At 34.7% G+C, this 25,030-nt stretch overlaps 1 protein-coding gene across 17 annotated transcripts in view; it reads left to right on the forward strand.

The window, feature by feature from the left end:
* Positions 1-25,030, forward strand: part of RALGAPA1 (Ral GTPase activating protein catalytic subunit alpha 1) — a 314,990-nt gene that overhangs the window by 227,966 nt on the left and 61,994 nt on the right. For 16 of the 17 annotated variants that reach the window (XM_056811013.1, XM_056811018.1, XM_056811024.1 and 13 more), the window contains 3 exons: positions 2,287-2,358; positions 16,376-16,499; positions 17,655-17,810. In XM_056811013.1, coding sequence (XP_056666991.1) covers positions 2,287-2,358; positions 16,376-16,499; positions 17,655-17,810 — 352 coding nt within the window. Of the gene's footprint in view, positions 1-2,286; positions 2,359-10,596; positions 10,676-16,375; positions 16,503-17,654; positions 17,811-25,030 lie in introns of those variants that run through there. The other variant, XR_008915023.1, reaches the window with a different exon arrangement.

Genomic DNA, 25,030 nt, shown 5'->3' on the forward strand with positions numbered 1-25,030 from the left:
TTTCTAGTGGTTCCCCCAATGGATTTGTTGAGACCTGGGAGTCATATTAATATTCAGGTAGGATAGGTAGGGGTGTGAATCATTCTAAAAGGAAAAAAGATAGCTCTATGGCCTAATAATGTGTCCATATATAATGTGTGTGCATATTTTGCTTTCACATACTCTCTCTTAAGTCTCACTACATTAAGAACTAAGTAAAGAAAAAATGGACTCATAAAAACCATACATTTTTAATTCTTTTATATAGGCTATCTTTAAAGCTATGACAAACAATAAATATATGCTTTTTTTCCTGCCAGGTACTTAGAAAATAAGTAACAGCAAAGCAATAGTTTTAGAACTTGAAGCACTGGATTCAGGATCTAATCAGAAAGAACATTTAGATTTGGTCAGAATTTTATCCATTTAAGGAAGATATAGAGCTTCTTAAAAGTTTTTCATTATCTAAGAGTATATCATTGATTAAGATAGGCATTTGGTGCTGAGCATTTTGCTTTTACTTTCTACTTCAGAAAAAAATAAGATAAAGGGTACATATTAAGATGTTTACATTTAACATAGAGGAAAAGGATGATTCAAATATTACTATTTCAATCAATTTATTAAGGTCCTATTATGTGCAAGGTACTATGTTTGTAAGGCCCTTGGGATTCAAATAAAAGTGAAACAATTCCAACACACAAGGAATTTTCATTCTAATGAGGAAGACAAAAAGAACATAACTGAAATAATACAAATAATACAAAATGGTTGAATATATGATTGTTTTAAATGGAAGACATTAGCAGTTGAAGGGATAAGAAAAAGCTTCATTTAGGAAGCAGTGCTTAAGTTGTATCTTGAAGGAAGAGTGAAGGTTCTATGAGGCAGCAGTGAGGGGCCATTTTGACTGAACAGTAAGGTCCAGAGGTTGAAATGATAGATTGGGAAAAGGCTATGAAGGACTTAAAATATAAATCAAGTAGTTTTTATTTGATTCCAGTAGCCATATGAAGCCAACAGATTTCATTAATTAAGGGAATAACATGAATAGTAAGAAGCATTAAACAGGTCAAATGAGAACAGAGAGAAAACTATTAGAATCATCTGGTTGATTTCAAGAGCCTTTCCATACTGGCTCTGCCATTAAGTCATTGTGTAACTTTGTGTATATCATTTTACCTCTCTTGAGTTTATATTCTCAAGATTCTTTGACCTTCCATAGGTTTTCCTAGAGGATTAGTGGAGTAGAAGGTAGGAAGAATGCTAAATTTGTAGTCAAGACTTGTCATTCAGTCCTGGATCTGCTGTACTAATTTGGGTGTCATTGAGCAAGTATCTTAACTTCTCTGGGGCTATGTTCTCATTTATAAAATGAATGTTGGACTTGATCATCTCTCAGTTGCTTTCGGTTTTAATCTTTCATCCTCTAATCCTCATCTGTCAGCTGTGACTGTTGTAATGTTCATGATAAGGTGGTATAGAAGGACCCTTCCAGCTATTAAACTATTATTTTCAGTTTTGCAACTAAAACCCATACACTAATTTAGACCACCTAGTCTAATTCAATTATTACAGTTGCATAGAAGGCCTCTATGCTATAACATTAATAATAATATGAATTTACAAAGTGCTTTCTCCATTACTTTATTTAATATCATTACCAATGACAGTACTGTGAAGAAACACAAATAAAACAAGATATGTAAACACTTTGAAAAAAACACTATATAAATTTCCCCTATTACTGTGAGGTAGAAGTGTTGTCCATTTTTTGCTGTTGAGGAAACTGAGACATCAGAAGACTTAAGAAGCTTGCCCAGGACAGGAGCATTGACTCATCTTTAATTCACTCCAAATGCAGTATTTTTAATTATCATCTTATGGGCAAATGAAGTTATATAATAAGCATAATTTTACTTGTGGAATATCCAAATTCTGAGTTGCCATTATTTTTTAATAAATGGTTTGGGGTTTGTAAATAACTTATTTCACCCAAAACCTTTTGACTTATCTTTTAAAGCTACATATAGATGAAATCCACATCTAATCCTGTACATAGATTACAAATTTAAAATTGAAGAAACCAATAGAATGTAATCTTCTGATAAGGAAATATCAGGCCCTTAGGTAGAAATTGCAGTAAATATTCTTAAAGAGTTTTTTAAGTATCTGTTCGCCTTTGTATTGGAAACATGAAAAGGCAGAAGTAAAAGTATTCCATAAGGAGAGTAGAAGGTATAATCTAGCCCTGTCATAGCATTCATTCTAAAGGGTGATGAAAACATTTATCCATCCTTTCCTTAGGAGGAGCTTTCATCTCCTGAAGAAAAATGAAAAGCTACTTAGAGAACTTAAAAACTTGGATTCAAGACAGTGGTAAGTACTAAAAAATAACCATTTGTTAGTAGTTATGGTCCATTTTTTCCTTATGCATTTTAAATGTTATATCTAAATTAAAAAATTAAATCTATATTAATTAAAACTATAGTTTATCCAAATAAGCTAAGAAATGCCTACTAAAGGTTTGCTGTGATGCCTCATTTTAGCATGAGGGTAAATCTAAGATGTAATGCCTGCTTCGAATACTTAAAAGCTTTGTAACTCTGAGCACATTATTAGTTTCCTAATCTGTAAGATGAAGCACTTGTCTCAGACTTCTAAGGTCCCTTTCAAATCTTTGTCTCTGATTCTGCCATTCTCTCTATCTAATCTTAGTTTTAAGAAATCCAAGTTTATCTTTGGACTTAATTTTCTTCTAATAAGGAGGACCTTTGCTGAAACTATGATACCAGTGTCTTTAGACCAGGACATGATTTATTAGTGTTTCAGAAGGAAGAAACAAAGGAGAGGTATTGGTGCCTAAGTGTGTTTTCACACAATTAAACTAGCTTAGCTCTTTGTCCTCATCACTTCTTTTTTGTTCCTATCTAGCTAGAACCCTATGTTCTTCTATTTCAAAAATGCCCGTGCTAGCACACTTTTTCTGTACCCTGCATGCCAATCGCCAAATCCTGATATACTCTCCTATTATCATCTATCTCTGATCTCTGGCTAACAAGGATTGCCAGAAAAATTCATGTTGATTGGGTCCTATAGCCTAACATCAATTGGTCATTCTTTTATTCATTCTTCTTGCTTTCTAAACATATTATATTTTGTGAGACTAACAGGCAACATGCTGTGTTCCTTTGACATGTCTAATTTTCTACAGTAGCTGTTCCAAACTTTTTTCCATGTTAATTAAATCCTTCCTCTCAGAGAAGATGACCTTGCTTCCTATGTTGCTGGAGGGAAAAAAACCTTTTTCCTCTCATCTCTGGCCTTACACATCATCAGCTCCTCTATATCTTGAACTAATTCCCTCTGCCTCTAGCTCCTTTCATCTCTTCATCTTGACTGACTGCCACTCCCCTATTAAGCAGCATGAACTGGGAATCTAGGACGTTAAATGGAGCCTGAATTCAAGTCCTATTTCTAACATCAGCTGTTACCCAGGGCAAGTTGCTCTGCCTCACTTTCCTCATCTGTAAAATGGAGATGATAATAATAATTGCCTTGTAGAGCTGTTATGAAAAAGCTGTATTGTAAGCCTTAATACACAGTGAAAGAAAAAAAAAGAAGTAGAAGGGATATCCATCTGACCAGTTTTCCAGTATCAGCCATTAATAGCTCGCTTTGGCATTTCTGCCCCTTAATTCTGCAGGCAAGAGTTTGTAGAAGATACTGGCTGAAAGCTAATGAAAATAGGGAAAACAGTTAACTTACAAATGGCTGAATGGAAGATAGTGAGTGATTCATATGAAGAGTAGTAGTGCCAGACAAGGGCATAGCAATTTGCAAAATTTTATTGCTACTTTCTAGGAGAGAAAGAGAATAAATGACAACTAGGAATTATCTTGGCATATAGCCTACATTGCTGTTAGTTCCCAGGCTGCTGTTCAAACTGAAGTGACTTTAGATGTGTGACTATGCAGTAGTTTTCCCAATCTGGTCAAAGGCCCAATGCCTCTCAAGCTCAACATATGTAGAGTTTTAGAAAAATAGCTGCCTTGGCACTTATCAGGGATTGCTCTATTGGAGAACACAGAAGAAATGTCATGACTAGTGAGACGAGGTTATTTTCTGAATTGCCTAATGAGGAATGAGGGGCAGGGACCCAAAAAACAACTTTAACTGTACTACACATGTGAGAGACTAAGGATGAAGGACCTTAACATATATGTGTCCTGAGGATTTGAGCAATACCAATCAAACTGGTTTTACTCAGTTCACAACACATCTCTCAGTCCCAACACCTTTCAAATCAAAGGCTCTCTTGTCTTTGGAATGTATAAGGCAAAATGTAAAGGAATTAAGCTGCTACTGCTATTGCTTGAATTGGGCACTGGAGGGAGTTTAATATCAGTGGATCTCTATCAGAGTAATTGGGTAAAATACAAAAAGAAACTATGAAAAGTAAGAATGGTGTTTCATTATACCATCTGTATCTGATTACCTTCATCAAGTAGACAGTGGCCAGAGTCAAAGATCAAATAGAAAATTAAACATTTCAACAGGAATAGTGTCAATAAATTCAGAGCATTTCAGTGTTCCTTGTGGAAAGGTAGAGTAGGCAAATATCAAGAGTTCTTCCATCAGCCTTCATCTTCCTTTTTAGAGTTTATTAATGAGGGAACCAATATGGTGACACCTGTACTTTAGAAAGGTCAGTTTGACGGCTATGTGATTAGAGTGGGGAAAGCCTTGAAGTAGAGAAATCAACCAGCAAGCTATTGTAACAGTCCAGGTGTGAGGTAATGAGTGCCTATTTCCAGGGTGGCTGTAGTATCAGAGAATATAAGAGGGTATATAGAAAGGGTAGAAGTAACAAAATTTAGCAACTGCTTTGGATATTGGAGGATAAGAGGTGGTGAATGGTCAAGAATGATACCTATGTTGGGGGCTTGGGTAACTGGGACGATGGTTGACAGTAATAAGGAAGTCAGGAAGAGAGGAGGGTTTCAGAGGAAATAAGATCAAACAGGCTATTAGTGGGTATGACCTGGATGAAAATCTAGCAAAGCTCACAGAGATCAAGCAAGCAGATAGCTAAGAGGAGGACTGGGAGAAAGCAGTCACATGAATATCTAGACTGAGAAAATATTAAGGAGAAGAGAATGCTGAGCATTGTCAAAAGTTGCAGAAAGGTTAAGGATGAAGATTGAGGAAAGGTCATTAGATTTGGCAACCAAGAGATGTTTGATGACTTGGAAGAGAGCAGTTTTGATTCAATGATGAGGTCAGAATTGTGGAGGCACAGGTTTTAGATGGCTGCCTCAAGAAGTTGCAGTATTATACGCCTAATTGATTTGGGTAGATCAAGTGAGAATTTCTTTGAGGATGGAGGAGATGACACCATGTTTGTAGGGAAAAGGGAAGCATCTAGTAAATAGGGGAAGAACAGAGGAGATAAAGACTGGAAAACATAGGATGATTCCTTGTGTTGGGTAGATGGGAGTTTGCCTCATCGAAAAGCTATCTTTTCATGTGAGGCAGAGAGGTAAAGGAAGAAGCAGAGAAAGAAGTCAACTGAATAGTTAGAGGGATAGGAGAAAAGGGATCTCTTTGTGAATGGCATACATTTTTTTCCAGTGAAATATGAGGCTGGGGTCATAAATGAGAGTGTAGGGAAATGTAAGAATTATATTTAAATTTTTTGCTTCAAAATTGATTGGTTGATTAAGGTATCAGTATTATAATAAGTTCCTTAGAGTGCCTGCTATTTTTTGAAGATAAATTCTGTAAAATACATACTAACTTGTTTAAAATATTTCATAGAATTCACAAATAAGTCCATTTTTCCTGTAATTTTTTTTTCTAGAGTAATCAATTCTTGTTTTGCTCAGTTTCTTTTTCCCAGATTGGGTAGTTTATGACCTCTTTCTTGTTAGTTTGGATATTATATTATCTATATTAATTTCCTTTGAATTCTTAGACTTGCTGATACATAATGGCATATAGTAGTTTGGAATACTTCTAATACAAAAGGTATTATAGGATTATAGTGACAAAGGATTATAGGAACATAGATTCAGAGCCCGAGTCCTCAGAAATCATCTAGGCCAAACACTTATTTTCATTTACCTATTATGATCTATCTTGTTCATTTTTCAGTTTGCTAATCTAATTTTCCTCTTTTTCTTGATCAATTTAGCAAATGCTTTATTGATTTATTTAACTATCTAATTTCATTGTAATAAAAATCTCTTAAGTAGGGTAAGTAGGTATCCACCAATGCTAATTATACTTGCTCTGCAAGAAATTTTGAGTTCAGATCTGGCCTCAAATAGTTCCTAGCTATGTGATCCTAGGCAAGTCACTTGACCCCCATTGTCTAGACCTTACCTCTCTTCTGCCTTGGAACCAATACATAGTATTAATTGTAATACAGAAAATAAGAGTTTTTTGTTTGTTTTTAAAAAACACAGACAGACAATAAACAGACAGGAAGGACTGACTGTGTCAAAGGAGCAAATTAGGGTTGGGGGGGATAATACTTGAGAAATTTTGAAAAAGTAAAATTGGCAGATCTTAGCAAAAGATTAAATGAGGGAAGAGTGAGAAATAGTGAGGAGTAACTCACTCAGAACAGACAATACATACTAGAGGTAAGACTTGGCTAGCTAATAGCTAAAATTGAAATAGCATTTTTATAGCAAGCTGCTTTACAATAATTAGCTCATAATCCTCATAGGCATCCTTTGAGCTGAGCTACATTCTATTATTTTTTTCCTTTTAAACATTATTTTATTTGGTCATTTTCAAACATTATTCATTAGAAACAAAGATCATTTTCTTTTACTCCCACCACCCGTCCCATTGGCGATGCGTGATTCCTCTGGGTATCACATGTGTCCTCGGTCTGAACTCTCTTCCATGTTATTGGTATTTTCATTAAGGTGTTCATTTAGAGTCTCTCCTCAATCATATCCCCTCCACCCCTGTAGTCAAGCTATTGCCTTTCCTCGGTGTTTTTACTCCCACCGTTTGTCCTCTGCTTGTGATGGTGTTTTTTCTCCTAGATACCTTCAGGTTGTTCAGGGACATTGCATTGACACTAATGGAAAAGTCCATTACGTTCGATTGTACCACAGTGTATCAGTCTCTGTGTACAATGTTCTCCTAGTTCTGCTCTTTTCACTCTGCATCATTTCCTGGAGGTGATTCTCCACTTTATTATTCCTACCACAATTCCTACTACCACAATTCCTACCACAATTTGTTCAGCCATTCCCCAATTGAAGGGCATCCACTCATTTTCCAACTTTTGGCCACCACAAAGAGCACAGCTATGAATATTCTTGTACATGTCTTTTTCCTTATTATCTCTTTGGGGTACAATCCCAGCAGTGCTATGGCTGGGTCAAAGGGCAGACAGTCTTTTATCGCCCTTTGGGCATAGTTCCAAATTGTCCTCCAGAATGGCTGGATCAATTGACAACTCTACCAGCAATGAATTAATGTCCCAACTTTGCCTCATCCCCTCCAGCATTCATTGCTTTCCATAGCTGTTCTGTTAGCCAATCTGCTAGGTGTGAGGTGATACCTCAGAGTTGTTTTGATTTGCATCTCTCTTATTATCATAGATTTAGAGCACTTTTTCATGTGCTTATTAATACTTTTGATTTCTTTAGCTGAAAACTGCCTCTTCACGTCCCTTGCCGATTTATCAATTGGAGAATGGCTTGTTTTTTTGTACAATTGATTTGTACAAATACAAAATACCAAAAAAAAATGTACAATAAATTTGAGTAATTAGACCTTTGTCAGAGGTTTTTGTTATGAAGATTGTTTCCCAGTTTGTTATTTCCCTTCTGATTTTGGTTACATTGGTTTTGTTTGTAAAAAAAAACTTTTTAATTTGATGTAATCAAAATTATTTATTTTACATTTTGTGATTTTTTTCTAACTCTTGCTTGGTCTTAAAATCTTTCCTTTCCCAAAGATCTGACATGTATACTATTCTGTGTTCACCTAATTTACTTATAGTTTCCTTCTTTGTGTTCAAGTCAATCACTTATTCTGAGTTTATCTTGGTGTAGGGTGTGAGCTGTTGATCCAAACCTAATCTTTCCCACACAGTCTTCCAGTTTTCCCAGCAGTTTTTGTCAAATAGTGGATTTTTGTCCCAAAAGCTGGGATCTTTGGGCTTATCATAGACTGTCTTGCTGAGGTCACTTACCCCAAGTCTATTCCACTGATCCTCCTTTCTATATCTTAGCCAGTACCAAATTGTTTTGATGACCACTGCTTTATAATATAGTTTGAGATCTGGGACTGCAAGGCCACCTTTCTTTGTATTTTTTTTTTCATTATTTCCCTGGATATCCTTGATTCTTTGTTCTTCCAAATGAACTTTGTTATGGTTTTTTCTAATTCAGTAAAAAAAAAAATTTTGGAAGTTCCATGGGTATGGCACTAAATAGATAGATAACTTTAGGTAGGATGGTCATTTTTATTATATTGGCTCATCCTACCCATGAGCAGTTAATGTTTTTCCAATTGCTCAAGTCTAGTTTTAGTTGTGTGGAGAGTGTTTTGTAGTTGTGTTCATCTAGTTCCTGTGTTTGTCTTGGGAGGTAGATTCCTAGGTATTTTATTTTGTCTAAGGTGATTTTGAATGGGATTTCTCTTTCTAGTTTTTGCTGCTGAGCTGTGTTGGAGATATATAGAAAATCTGATGACTTATGTGGGTTTATTTTGTATCCTGCAACTTTGCTAAAGTTGTTGATTACTTCAACTAGCATTTTTGTTGATTCTCTAGGATTCTTTAAGTAGAACATCATATCATCCTCAAAGAGTGATAGCTTTGTCTCCTCATTGCCTATTTTAATGCCTTCAATTTCTTTTTCTTTAATTTCTAGTACAGTGTCAAATAATAGAGGTGATAATGGGCATCCTTGTTTCACTCCTAATCTTATTGGGAATGCATCGAGTTTATCCCCATTGCAGATGATGTTGGCTGATGGTTTTAGATAGATACTGTTTATTATTTTTCAGAAAGACCCTTCTATTTCTATGCTTTCTAGTGGTTTTAATAGGAATGGGTGTTGTATTTTATCAAAGGCTTTTTCTGCATCTATTGAGATAATCATGTGATTTTTGTTGGTTTTCTTGTTGATATGATCAATTATGTGGATGGTTTTCCTAATATTGAACCAGCCCTGCATTCCTGGTTTAAATCCTACGTGATCATAGTGAATGACCCTCCTGATCACTTGCTGGAGTCTTTTTGCTAGTATCCTGTTTAAGATTTTTGCATCTATGTTCATTAGGGTTGGTCTGTAGTTTTCTTTCTCCGTTTTAGACCTGCCTGGCTTTGGAATCTGTACCATGTTTGTCATAAAAGGAATTTGGTAGAACTCCCTCTTTGTTTATTATGTCAAATAGTTTGTATAGTATTGGGATTAGGTGTTCTTTAAATGTTTGATAGAATTCACTGGTGAATCCATCAGGCCCTGGGGATTTTTTCTTAGGGAGTTCTTTGATGGTCTGTTGGATTTCATTTTCTGATATGGGATTATTTAAGAATTCTATTTCTTCTTCTGTTAGTCTAGGCAATTTGTATTTTTTAAATATCCATCCATATGGCCTAGGTTGGCATATTTATTGCCATATAATTGGGCAAAGAAGTTTATAATTTCCTCTTCATTGGAGGTAAGGTCCCCCGTTTCTTCTATGATACTCTTAATTTGCTTTTCTTCTCTCCTTTTTGTCTATTTTGTTTGTTTTTTTCAAAGTATCAGCTTCTTGTCTAATTTATTAGTTCAATAGTTCTATCACTTTCAATTGTATTAATTTCTCCCTTAATTTTTAGGATTTCTAATTTGGTTTTCTTCTGGCGGGTTTTAATTTGTTCGCTTTCAAGTTTTTTGATTTGCATATCCAATTCATTGATCCTTTGCCCTCCCTAATTTGTTAATATATGCACTCAGGGATATGAATTTTCCTCTGAGTACTGCTTTGGCTGCATCCCTTAAGGTTTGAAAGGATGTCTCACCATTGTCATTTTCTTCAATGAAATTATTAATTGTTTCTATGATTTTTTCTCTAACTAACTGATTTTGGAGAATCATTATTAATTTCCAATTGATTTTTTATTTTCTTCTCCATATACCCTAACTGATCATTATTTTTATTGCCTTATGATTTGAATAGGTTTCATTGATTATTTCTGCTTTTCTACATTTGTATGCCATGTTTTTATGACCTTTGTGAATGTGCCATGTGCTGCTAAAAAGGTGTATTCCTTTCTGTCCCTATTTATTTTCTCCATATATCTATTAACTCTTATTTTTCTAATATTTTTTCACCTCTTTTACCTCTTTTTTATTTATTTATTTGATTTGTCTAAATTTAATAGTGGTTGGTTCAGATCTCCCACTAGTATAGTTTTATTATCTATTTCCTCCTTCAGTTCTCCTAGTTTGTCCATTAGAAATTTGGGTGCTATACCATTTGGTGCATACATGTTGATTAGTGATATTTTCTCGTTGTCTATACTCCCTTTTATCAGGATGTATTTACTTTCCCTATCCCTGTTAATCAGGTCTGTTTTTGCTTTGACTTTGTCAGATATCATGATTGCAACTCCTGCCTTCTTTCTGTCAGTTGAGGCCCAATAGGTCTTACTCCAACCTTTAATTCTGACCTTGTGAGTATCTACCTGCCTCATGTGTGTTTCTTGAAGACAACATATGGTAGGGTTTTTGATTCTAATCCATTCTGTTATTTGTCTACATTTTATGGGTGAGTTCATCCCATTCACGTTCAAAGTTATGATTGTCATTTGTGAGTTCCCCAGCATTTTGATATCCTCCCCTAAGTCTGACCTTTCTTCTTTTGCTATAACCTTTTACACCAGTGGTTTACTTTAAGTCAGTCCCCCTAGTCTCCTCCCTTGTTGTGCTTCCCTTTCTGGCCCCTCCTTTTTTGTTCCCTTCCCCTCCCCCCTCTCCTTTCCCTATTTGTACTCCCTCCCCCCAGTACCCCATAGTTTTCCCTTCTCCCTTGCCCTGTTGAATAAGATAGAATCAAGATCCCAATGGATCTAAATGCTTGTCCCTCTCAGAGTTGATTTCACTGAGAGTAAGGTTTAAGTAATACCAATTAGCACTCTTTTCCTCTCCTTCTTATAAGAGAATTCTTCCCCTCCCCTTCCCGTGTGTATCTTTGTGTGACAAAGATTATTCTATTTAATTTATTTCTATTTCTTCAAGTATATCTTAGTACCATCATTGATCCCCCCTCCCTTTTTCTTTCTTTTTGTTTTTTTCCTCCAAATCATGTTAATGCCCCAATCTTTCCCTATGAGTGATTCTTCTGATTACCCTATTAATTCATATGATTTTTGAGAGTTACACATAACATTTTCCCCATATGTTAATATATATAATTTGATGTAATTGTAGCCCTTATAGAAGAGAGTTTGAATAAAAGAAAAAAAAACATTTTTCTCCTTTTCCCTTTCCTTGATATTTACCTTTTCATGTTTGTCTTGCTCTTTGTGTTTGGATGTCAAACTTTCCACTGAGTTCTGGTCTTTTCTTTATGAATACTTGGAAATCTTCTATTTTGTTGAATGCCCATACTTTCCACTGGAAGTATATAGTTAATTTTGATGGGTAGCTGATTCTTGGTTGAAGACCCAGTTCTCTTGCCTTTCTGAATATTGTGTTCCAGGCTTTGCGGTCTTTTAGCATGACCACTGCTAGGTCTTGTGTAATCCTTATTGGTGTTCTTCTTTATCTGAAGTTTCTCTTTTTAGCTTCTTGTAAGATTTTCTCCTTAGCTTGGGAGCTCTTGAATTTGACAATTACATTCCTGGCAGTTGTCTTTTGGGGATTCAATATAGAAGGTATTCTATAACCCCTTTTAATTTCTATTTTTTCCCCCTTGTTTGAGAACATCAGGGCAATTTTCTTTAATGATTTCTTGTAGTATGGCATCGAGATTTTTGTTTATCTCTGGTTTTTCAGGTAGACCAATGATTCTCATATTGGCTCTCCTTCCTATGTTTTCTTGGTCTGTCACCTTATCAGTGAGATATTTTGTATTTTCTAATTCATTAATTTTTTGGCTTTGCTTCATTAATTCTTGCTGTTTTGCAAGATCGTTGTCTTTCAGTTGCTTAAATTTGGTCTTTGAGGACTGGTTTTGCTTTTTAGTTTGGTCAACCCTGCTATTTGAGGCTTCCAGATGTTTCTCCAATTGGGAGTTCTTGTCTATCAGACTGTTGACCTCTTTCTGAATTTTTTTCCCATTTTTCTTGCCAAAAGGTTTCCATCTTTTGGATAAGCTCCATTTTGAGTTCTTCCAGAGTTTGTGGACAATTTCCATTTTGGGGGGGAAGGTTTTGATTTTGTTTGAATTTTCATCCTCTTTCTCCTCTGTATCCTGGGTTTTCCCTCCATAAAAGTTTTCAATAGTCACTTTTTTCCCTTTTTTCTTGGAGGGTTGGTCTTGGGCACTATAAGCCATCCCTTTGGTGGTTTTCTCTTTCCTTTTTAGTCAGAGGTCTGAGTGATATGGGCGGGTTTTCTGTGGATTTAAGTGGTGGTGCTTTTGCCTCAGGCTGGTTCTTCCCCAGCAGCCTCCGCAGTTTGTTAGCACGCCCACCCGCGTGGTCTGTGGTCTCTTCTCACCCGTGTGCAGGAGTCTCCTATGAAACTACTCTGAGGTGTAGTTCCCTGGTAGACCTTGTCAGTTCTCAAGGACCCTGGAATGCTCCCCCCTCACTACAGCGAGGAGCGGAGCTTTTGCCTCAGGCAATCTCTAGAGTCTCCCTGGCGTTTGCAGTTTGCAAGAGCCCCCATGGTCTGTGCGCTCTCCAGTGCACAGGGGTCTCCTATGAAACTGCTCTGAGGGGCAGTTCCCTAGAAGTCCTAGTTAGATCCTAAGGACCCTGGTTTACACCCCCCCCCCCCAGTCACTATAGAGACGTTCCTCACTCACTCACTATCTCCGGTGAGCGCGCTGGTCCCTACTCTGGTTCCATACGTGAGGTGGGGGAGGGCAGTTCAGATCACGTTTGGGTGTGAGCTTTTTCTCCTTCTCATAGTGTGGAAATTATCAAACCCCATGTACCTTCCTTGCTGTGCCCTACTTTAGAGTCCCTCCATTCTTCCAAAGATGATTTTTATGCTCTTTTGAGGTAGTCTATTTCGTTGGGTGCTGGGGAGAGGAAGCAATTCACGTCTAAATTGCCGTCATGTTTACCCAGAAGTCTACATTGTATTATTATCCCTATTTTACAGAAGAAATTCATTTAATCCACACAACAACCCTGTGAGATAGATGCTGTCATTGCCTCCATTTTATAGAGGAAGTTTTGGTTGAATTACTTCTTCAGATTCACATAGCTAGTAAATGCGGCAAAATTTGAACTCGGGTTCTTTCTCCAAAGGTAGTATTCAATCCACTATGTAATATAGTACCTCTCTAATAATTGTTATTAAACTTTAAAAAACTATCACTTGCTCTTTTTATCAATATTTTGTTTTTTTATTTTCATGTTTCTCTTTCTATCATTTTCAAGGAGTTTTTTGTTCTTGTTTTAGAATTGTTAATTCATTCGTTTTTTTAATCTTTTTACTTCATTAATCCTTTCTTTTCTCATTTTGTTCAGAATATTTGTTAATATATATTTTTACAAACAAATTTATAAATGACTTTGTCTCATGTTTTGTGTGTTTCTTCATTGATGTCATATTTACTCCTGTGATTTATTCTTTGTTCTATATCATTACTTCCAGTTATCTATTTCTTTTGCTGATTTTTCCTTTATTCCAAAAATTTCATTACATTATGGTTTCTACAGGATAAAATTCCTTTATGCCATAGTACATCAGTTTTTCTAAATATATCATAGGTTGCTTAGAAAAATGTTTTTTCTTCAATATTTCTATTCAAGTCTCTACTCCAAATTCTGTTTATCCAACAATTCATTCAGCTCTATATTTTCCTTCTTATCTTTCTATTGAATTTATCCAATTCTATAATTGAAATATTAAAGTCTCCTACTATAAATGTTTTATTCTCAATGCCTTCTTACAGTTCACTTAAATATTTTTCTTAACTTATCCACCACACCATTTGGTATATGGATATAGAGATAGATTGCAAGAAGAAAATATTAACTAGTTTTAAGTATTTCTTCACCTTAAAAGTAATTAAACTTCTAATATTAAATATATTATTGATCCTGGTACCCACACTCAATATTTATATTAGATGAATAGATGTAATAATGTATAGTAAATGGGTATTTTGAGAAAAGTTGGACAAAGAGGTATACAAATGGTCCCTTATTCACATTTTTAAAGTTTCAGCATATTGTGTTGCCTAGGAAAATGTATTTATACATTATATGATCTGGAATTATTTTAGGCATGTCATTTATAAATGTGCACAAATTGAGTGTACATTTTAAAAAATACTGGTGATAGTACATGACCAAAGGTTAGAGAATCCTCTTCTATGACACCTTTAAACATAGTTGATTTTCCTGATTATCATTCATTACTTTATCACTTTTTATTATTACCTTATCTGGGGCCAGTCTGAGTGCTTTCTGATTTTTATAATCATCTGAAACATAATATATTTTGTTCAATCCCCTATTTTTCAGTCTCCCAGTATGTATGTGTTTCACATGTTTTTCTTGTATGTAATAAAATACTGTCATTCCTTTAATTTGGTGAATTTAGTTATTATTGTATTTTTATTCCCAGGCACTAACACAATTCCAGGCTTCTAATAAGTACTTAATAATACATGTTTTGATTGATTATCCAAGAAATGGATTCCTTGAAGTTTAGAGTGAAGTAAAACAGAACTCAATGGCTCATGAAAGAAATTACAGGATAAAATATTGTAAAATGTAAAAAAACAACTGATCTGAAAAACAGATTAAGGAGGGAACATTAATGAATTTAGATGTATTGGAATGAGAGAATAAAATGAAAATTGAAAGAATCTACTTAGGATATCTTGAAAGAAAACCCCAAAAGAAAAATCCCAGGCATGTTAACATTAATATACCTCTTTTGGGTCAATAGAAAAATATTCCAAGCAGCCAAGAAGAAATAATTCAAGTCAGAGTAACACAATATTTAGCAGCTTCTACATTAAAGGATCAGAGGGCCTAGAACAGCAGTTCTCAGCCTCTCAATTTGTAGCAATGAGAATATATAATGCATATCAGGTATTTACATTCCGAATCATAACTATAACAAAATTACAGTTTTGAAGTAGCCACCAAAATAATTTTTTGATTTGGGGTCACTGCATCATGAGGAACTGTATGGTGGGGTCACGGCATTAGAAAGGTTGAGATCCACTGGCCTAGAATATGATATTCCAGAGGGCAAAAGAACTAGGACCAAGTAACCCAGCAAAATTTAGCAAAATTCTTCAGGGGGGAAAATGAACATGCAAATAAAATAAAGGAATTAAATATTCCTGATGAAAACCAGAGGTGAACAGAAAATTTGACTCTCAAATACAATGCTCAAGAGAAGCATAAAAAGGTAAACAGGAATGAAAAATCAAAAGACATTCAATGAGGTTAAACTCTAAGGTTCCAACTAATGAAAACCAATTACATATAATAACAGTTTTCCATAAAAGTTTTTTTTAAGTTATAAAATTCAAATTTTGTAATATAGATTTAAAAACCCCTCTTTCCCTTCTGTCATCCTTCTTAGAGATGGTAAGCAATTTGATCTGCATTGTCATATATTACTATGTAAAACCTATTTCCATATTGTCCATAGTTGCAAGAGAACACTCATATAAATTAAAACCCCAAATAATCCAAAGTGAAAACAGTATGCTTTGATCTGTATTCAAATTCCAAAAGGTCTTTCTCTGGAGGTAGATAGCATTCTTTGTAATAAGTCCTTAAGCATTTTATTTCTGAGAGTAGCTAAGTCTTTTTCAGTTGATTTTCCTGCTGCTAGTGTGTACAATGTTCTCCCGAGTCTGCTTATTTCACTCTGCATCAGTTCATTTCAGTCTTTCTACTTTTATCTGAAATCATCCTGTTCATCATTTCTTATAGCACAATAGTATTCTATCACCATAATACACCACAATTTGCTTACCCATTCCCCAATTTATGGCTATGCTCTTAATTTTCATTTCTTTGCTTCCAAAAAAAGGGTTGCTAAAAATATTTTTGTCTAAGTCTTTTCCCCTTTTAAAAATCTCTTTGGAATACAAACCTAGTGTTATTGGATTGGTTTTATAAGCCTTCATCTTTGTGTCAGTCACAGGTCTTATCAAATGCTTTACAAATTGTATAGACTTAAATGCCTTATTAAATAAATAATATGATCTTTTATTCCTACAGCCGAGAAACACACAAGATTGCTGTATTTTATGTGGCAGAGGGTCAAGAAGATAAGCACTCCATTCTCACTAATACTGGAGGAAGTCAGGCATATGAGGATTTTGTAGCTGGTCTTGGTTGGGAGGTATTAATTTTAAATTTTAACCTCTTACAAGGAATTTTAGATTATTTGATTTCTTGTAGAAAAGGAAGGGCTTTTTTCCCTCTATTGATACTTTTTTTCTTTATGTTACAAGATAGTACTTCTGGGGATTAATCTTTTATAACCTGGGGGGACTTCTGGAGACTAATTCTAAAACCACTTTCATTTGTGCCATTGCTTCTGCTCTGAGTCTCAGCTGTCAAAACAGCAATTTTTTGGAGCACTGGAGTTAGTGTCAGAAGAGTTGGGTCTCTTCCCAGCTTGTACATAGTAGGTATTTTAAGTATGCATGTATTCAGTTGCAGCTGAAATTGAACCACCTGTGTGATCTTGAGCACATCAATTCATTTTCTGTGCCTATTATCCTTACCTATTAATTAGATTTATTATACCTACTTCCTGCCATTGTGATTAAAGTATGCAAATATGCTTTTAACATTATAAAATAATTATCATATTAAATCTACCATAAATAAAGTAGATTACTTCTAGATCATCCAATATTAACTATTGGTTCTTCTATGCAGCTCATCATAGTATATTATGAAAAGTATTGATAAGTGAGACTGAATGAAATAAAACATTACCTTCATTTTATCAGGTGGTTCAGTCCTCTTATTAAAAACTTCTGTGCAAAATAATCTATAATTTGTTATGGAGAAAAAACATACTTTAGAGTGCTAAAGGATTATTTTCCACCTCTAGTCAAGGGCAAGATAATAAGATAAATTGAAGAATCATTTTCAGCTGTTTTAATATCACACACCTATTGATCAATCAAATTGGTATTACTGTATAAATTTTTACTCTTGAGCCATTTCCAAACTTTTGACTGGATGGAGATGGGGGGTGGGGTAGGGAGATTTCCTTGCCATGATCTCCCACAAGCCTTTGTAATTTATCATTAACACCTATTAGACCAACATAGGATACCATTGCTCAGCAGTTGGTTTCTTTCCTAATTAATTTCTACTAATTAAGCACCCTCAGCTCAAGAATAAAATGATTTCTGACTTAATTTCACTATTAATTTTTTAAATAATTGAAAATTATTATTTGGGCCATTTAAAATGTCTATAATTTGGGGTTTTTTATATTATGACAGTTTCAAACTTTTTCTTTGGCTTCTTCTCACAGGTAAACCTAACAAATCACTGTGGCTTTATGGGAGGATTGCAAAAAAACAAAAGCACTGGATTGACCACTCCATATTTTGCTACTTCTACAGTAGAAGTAATGTTTCATGTCTCAACACGAATGCCTTCTGATTCTGATGACTCTTTAACAAAAAAAGTAAGTGGGGTTTTTTTTGGCTTTTTTATTAAATTATAAGCCCTAGTAAAGCAGACTGCTACTTGAAGAAATACTATAAACCTCTATATTCAGATATAAAGTATTAAGCTTTATAAAGCACAGGTTTTGTGTTTTTCTAATGACTCCCCGTTTTATAGTGCAGTGCATTAACTAGAAATGACATTGTAGAGTGTTTTAAAGCAATTCACAGTTAACTATAAGAAAAATATCTGAATTAGGGGTTGAATTCCTGAACCAAACCTCAGCTTCAAATAAAATATAGATATGGTATATAATAAAAAACAAATATGTAACAACTACCATTCTCAATACTAGTCTAAAATAGTAAAAATATTGTTAAAAGTACTATGAAATAAAAATTTATTTGCAGTATTATTACTCTATAAGCACTCATTAAGCATATGTTGCATGCTATGTGCTTGGGATAAAAAGACAAAAATTAAACAGTTTTATCCTCAAGTAGATTGCATTCATTAGAGGGAGACATTATTTACAAGATTATAAAGGCTTTAAAGTCTATATATTCATTTATAGTTTATTCTATGGCTCTGACTTCCCAGACCAAAACATTCTTTCCTAACTTGTAAACTCCTTGAGGACAGGTACTACCTCTCCTTATATTATAATCATTTCATATGAAAAATTAAATAATAAATTTGTTGTCTTAGAATTAAAGTTTTTCCTTGGAACACTCACCAAGGAAGTTTGAGCTGATAACATTTGTTTTCCCAGATAACTTTTTTCTTAGCAAGAAGAGGCATTTATAATCATTTCACTAAAGTTAGAACAGCTTAAAATATTGTGATAAGTACATAGTAATATTTTATGTTCATTATTGATAAATCTTAGTAGTAAAGGTGATTGTAATTCACCCAGAGAAAAGCATTTTAAAAGTTAACTGTAAACCTAGCATTTCATTTTTTTACTTTCTCCTTTCTCTGTTTATTCAAAACTATTGCTTGAAATAACACCAGACTAAAATAAAGGCTACCATATAAAACCATACTGCTATCAAATAAAATCATTCCTCTCACTTTAGACAAATCTTAAACTTAAACATTTTCACTAGAAAGTTATCAAATGACTTTCCAAGCCATTAGCAACATATTATAGAGGTTAGTGTGCTAGCCTTGAAGTCAATCAAGACCTGAGTTCAAATCCAAAAATTTTCATCACTTGCTATATGACCTGAGGCCTCTTAATATTTCAGAATTCCAATCTCCTTAATTATAAAAATGGCAGCTGGGTAACTCAGTGGATTGAGAGCCAGGCCTAGAGATGGGAGGTCTTAGGTTCAAATGTGGCCTCAGACACTTCCTAGTTGTGTGACCCTGGGCAAGTCACTTAACCTCCATTACCTAATCCCTCCCACTCTTCTGCCTTGGAACCAATTGGTTCTAAGGCAAAAGGTAAGGGTTTAAAAAAAATACAATAAAATAAAAATGGCAACAATAATACCTGTAGTATGTATCTCTAAATTGTTTTAAGGTATAAAATATGTGAATGGTTTTGTAATCTCAAAACTATATTGTAATAATAATAATAATAACAACAATAACTTTTTAATATATAATAGTTTATATAACACTATATGCCAGTCCCTAAGCTAAAAACTTTTCAAGTTTTATCTCATTTTTATCCTCTCAACAACCCTGGGAGTTAGATGCTGTTAAACAGAGGTTAGGTGACTTTTGCCCAGGGCCACACAGTAAGTTTTTGAGTCCACATTTGAACTTAAGTCATCCTATTTCAAGACTTGGTCCATGACAGCATCTACCAGCCATATATATGTCAGGTTGGGTTCTTTTGTGTGTGTGTGTGTGTGTGTGTGTGTGTGTGTGTGTGTTTTAATCTAAAATCCTTTTCTAGAATATAGGACAATAATCTCATTTGCTATTGCTTCAAACATTGAGAGATAGGCAAAATGAATAGTTAAAGGCCACAAAATTGAGATTTGATTATAATTAGAATGTTCTAAACAAGTAGCAAGGGGTCAGCTAGGTACTATAGTGGCTAGATTGTCAGTCTGGGAGTCAGGAAGATGCATATTCCGGAGTTTAGATCTGACCTCAGACACTAGCAGTATAATCCTGAGCAAGTCACTTAACCCTGTTTGCCTCAGTTTCCTCATCTGTAAAATCATCTGGAAAAGGAAATGGCAAACCACGTCAGTATTTTTTCAAAGAAAACCCCAATTGGAGTAGGACACAACTGAAGAACAAAAACAAAGTACCCAGAGTTAGATGGCCATTTAATAATACTTGCTTAGGAAAGTATGTTCACTCCCATCTAATTTTTTTTTTAAAAGCTTATATGGGAATAGTCATCAAATATTTCTTTGTTAGCCAGCATGATTGATTTAAAAAGGCACTAGATTTGGAATCAGATGGCCTGATTTAAATTCTGGCTTTGGTGTTCTGACCTGTGTGATCTTCAACAAATTACTTAATCACTCTGGGCATCAAGTTCCCTCATCAGTAAAATCAGTTTAAAAAAAAAAAGTTGGTCTGCATGACATGTAATATTCCTTTCTGCTTTAAATCTATAATCTCATGATTCTATGAAATATTTGCTGTGATATATCATGAAAATAATTTCTTCATAAAACTTTCTTTAACATTAACTAATTTTTAATACTAATTCCTTTCAACAACAAAAAAAAATGGCTTACTGCATTGGTATTTTTTTACCAGAATTTAATAAATTCCACATTAGTGATAATAAGTTGAGGCCTTGCACGTGTGTCCTATTACGAATGAACAATTGGATATCATTAAATTGTCCCCTTTTCCTTTGTACATATATCTTCAGATGTGCTAATCCATTCAGTAGACACATTAATGAGCATTGGTTGAAGTGTAATTTCGGAGGAAGTAAGGCTTGTTGACCTCAGCATGGAGTTTAATACCTTTAAATTAAATTAGATACATGACAGTGAGTATAAAGAAATAGCCATGCCTCTGGCAAACTAGAATTATTGATGTCTTTCTTGTTCTTGATGTTAAACTTAGCTGGGGGAAAAAGGGTAAGGAATCATTTATGTCTATTTTTAAAGACACCAACTTTAGTTCTGACTTTTCATTTGAAATGTTATTTAGCAATTTTGCAAAATGATTGTTTTAAGACCTTATGAAATAAGTATAACTTGTAATTTATAAGTATAGAGTTGTTTTTTTTTTCCTTAGGAAGAAAGGCTTCAGTTTTTCAAAAGATCAAGACCTAGTAGCAGTAACATTTCTACATTTTTTGTCACGAATTGTCCAATGATAGATAGTCAAGTTGGGTCGTTCATATATTTTTACACATTTTTAAAAATAATGTTTATGGTCAGCCATCAAGCTAAGTTATTTATCTCTATCTTTATAATAGAACAATACTTAAAAGTAATTTCCTTTTCACCACCTAAAAATCAGAAGTGATGTAAACACTGACAATAAAATATTTGTAGTATCCCCTTCAAAGACAAAAAAGAAAAGAAAGAGGAAAATATCAGTACAATTGAGCAATATATTGGAAATCTCTTTTCTACTTCCTAAAACAGAAATCTAATCATGTTGTTCCCTACTGCTTCTAGGATAAAATACAAACTCCTTCATCTGACATTTAACAAATACTCACAATCTGGCTCCAACTTCTCATTCTACCTTTATTTCATACTATTCTCCTTCATCAACCATATTTTAACAATGTTAGACTTGTTACCAAGCCTTTCACTTCACTGTTTAACTTATATACATCCATAAAATTCTGTTTTGCTTTCTATTTATTTTTATATTTATTGTTTCTTTAGAGGAAAGACTGACCTTTTCCAGTTTTGTAGTCCCAACACTTAGTAGTTACGGATAGTAGATATTTAATACATTCCTCTTCTTGTTCCCTAGTTTCCTCTAGGCCACATCATTAAACCCACCTTTATAGTAAAGTTATTCAACTCTTTCAAAATTTAGTTTTTGCTAAGTGATAAGAATGAAACATACAATTTAACTCATTTGTATACACATTTATGTTTGCAATTTGAGTCAGTTCCCTCTAAAATTCTGTTAATGAAAAAAGATTTGATTTTCTTTCAAACTTTGTAAAAGAATCTACATGAGTTTCTGGTTTATAAATAAGTCTGGTTAGTCCTATTCAGATTAGATATTAATGGATGCTATAAATGTTTGGGAAAATAAAGTTAGACTCCATATAAACTCCTAAGAAACTATAGACTGACTATAACCTCTGGAAAGTAAACTAAAAAATATCTAATTGTAGAACTTCAAGGAATTACAAAGAGATATTAACAAGTTCTCCTTCAGTCACATATTGTTCAGTGCCTTATTTGAGTTGGTAAAGCATGATGCTAATGAAATTATGTTATGTGTTTAGTCCTTGGGAACACCAAAAGGAAAGTCATATGTGCATATAAGTAACCAAACAACCTTATTCTGACACTATTCCTTTAAGCCCCAGTAAATAATACTAAAAATATGCTCTTAGTGAAAGAATAAAGCTAAAGAATATAAATAGCTCTGCACACATGTCTGAAACCACTAACTGTAGTAAATTGCTTATCAAGATCAATATCATCCTTTCCATATGAGAATAAAACGTAAAAGTACTCAAATACGCAAATGAATGTGATCTCATCACTTTAGTAGCTACATTTCAACAATGCAGATTGGAATCAATCCATGCTTGTCTACTTTATAAGGCTTTTTGTTCATTCTCTCCTAAAAGTTTGTGATAGAGATCCAACCTATGAAATAAAAATTATAAAAGTAGTATGTTTGTGTTGAAAAATACTATCTACATCCATAGAAGGAACTTTTGGTTTTAATGCAGATTGAAGCATAACATTTTTTGCTTTATTTCCCTCATGATTTTTTTCTTATATGTGAGATATATGTCTTGTTTTACAACATGGAGAAACATGAAAATATGTATTGCATAACAGCATTGTCATAACCTATATCAGATTATTTACCATTTGGGGAAAGAAGGAGAGGAGAGAGGAAGAGAAAGAATTTGAAACCTAAAATTTGGGGAAACATTTATTGAAAATTGTTTCTACATGTAATTGAAAAAAAAATTAAAGAAATAGACCTTTAAAAAACAAAAAAGGAAGAGATTGGAATATGTGCCCTCTAAAATCTCTTCCATCCCTTAATTAATGATCCTATAAATATGATGCACCAGAGATTGCCCCATATCACACAGATAGTAAACACCTTAGGTCCTTTGACTGCAAATCCAGGAATTTACCCCCTAGGTTTCTCATCTTTCAATTTAGGGGATTAGACTTATTTGTCCCCGAGATCCCTTCCAATTCAGGATCTAAAGTTGTGTATGGCATCAGAAGAAGATTTAATGAAATGAATAATGTTCCATTATATCATTCAAATGAGAAATAGGAGGTAGCTGATTGGATTGAAAGCCAGGCCTAGAGACAGGAATTCCTAAGTTCAAATCTGGCCTCAGATACTTCCTAGCTTTGTAACACTGGGCAAGTCACTTACCCCCATTATTTGGTCCTTATCATTCTTCTGCTTTGGGACCAATACACAATATTGATTCTAAGAGAGAAAATAATGATTTTTTTTAAAAGTGAGAAATGAAAGATAAATAGCACTAAAACCTGAAATTATTTTTTTTTGAAAGTAAATGGCAAAACTACTCAATAATAGTTAAAAATAGAATAAATAAATCAGTGGAACAGCCTGTTTAGGGAAGAATCAGAAACAATTTAATTTGATAAATCTGAAATTATAAATTACTCAAGAAAGGTATTTCTAGAAAAAACTGTAAACATGTTTGGCATAAATAACATTTAGAGGGGCGTGGTCAAGATGGCGGCTTAGCAAGCAGCAAAAGTTCAGACCTCGAGGAAGACCCTTCCTTACCGATACAAACTGAATGCTCCTAGGGCAACGAAATTCAAACTAAACAACAGGACAGAAGAGGGGAACCCTCCTTCTGGACTCAAATCAAAAGGTACACCCCCCAAAAGCCGGAATCCGAGAATACTAGGGTCTAAGGGGAAGGCCGAGGGAAGATCCCAGGACCCCTCCCCCACAACCCAGAGGGCTGAGCCCCCAGCAGCAGCGGGAACCTCTGAGCGGGCAAAGGTGCTGGTTTGGAGGGTCTACCTTGTAAGCAGCGGGGCGCCAGACTCAGAGCACCTAGTGTGGACAGTGGGGAGGAAGCCAGGGAGAGACCGGGGCATGGCTGGGTCCCTCCATCAAGTTCCAGTCTCACCGTTGCTTCAGGGCACATCCAGAACAATCCAGCTGAACCTAATTCTATCAGGACTCCTCAGAGCTCAGGGAGGTGGGCAAAGGCCCTTGCGGACAGCAGAGAAGCAGCTGGAGAGAACTGGAGAGTGCCTGGGAGGCTCCAGCCTGCCAGGAGTCTTCGGCTGCAGAGCACATACAGCCCAACCCAATTGTACTTAATCTGATCAAAAGCCTCCAGAGGACAGGGAAGCTAACATTCCTCCCCTAGAGACTGTACCAAGAGATCTGACAAAGCTCCAAGAGGGGAGACTTGACAGCCCCAAAACCAAAACAAAATGAGAGGAGCAAAGCGCAGACAAATATGGGGAGCAAAGAAGGGGTAAACTCGAGCAAACAACAGAAAAAGAAGAAAGAAATTACAATAGACAGCTTCTCCACCGGTAATGAGCAAAGAGCGAACGAAACAGAGGGGGAGGTCCGATCAGCAAAGGAAAAATCAGAAATCCCAGCAAATTGGATACAGGCTTTGGAAGAACTCAAAATGCAATTTAAAACACAATTAAGAGAGGCTGAAGACAATTGGGAAAAGAACTTAAAAACTAAGATAAGTCATCTGGAAACAGATAATAATGTCTTGAAAGTCAAAATCAACCAGCTGGAAAATGAGGCAAAGGAGATGAAAGATGAGGCAAAGTAGATAAAAGATGAGGTGAAGATGAAAGATGACCTCCAAAGAAAATCCGACCAAAAGGAAAAGGACGACCAAAAAACTAAGGATGAAATCCAGTCTTTAAGAACCAGAATACAACAACTAGAATTAAGTGACCTCACAAGACAGCAGGACACTATAAAACAAATCCAAAAGAATGAAAAAATTGAGGAAAATATGAAGCATCTCATTCACAAAACAGAGGATTTAGAAAATCGTTCAAGGAGAGACAATTTAAGAATCATTGGCCTGCCATAAGACCATGACAAAAGAAA

Source organism: Monodelphis domestica, chromosome 1, assembly GCF_027887165.1.
Source record: "Monodelphis domestica isolate mMonDom1 chromosome 1, mMonDom1.pri, whole genome shotgun sequence".
Classification (NCBI taxonomy): Eukaryota; Metazoa; Chordata; class Mammalia; order Didelphimorphia; family Didelphidae; genus Monodelphis; species Monodelphis domestica.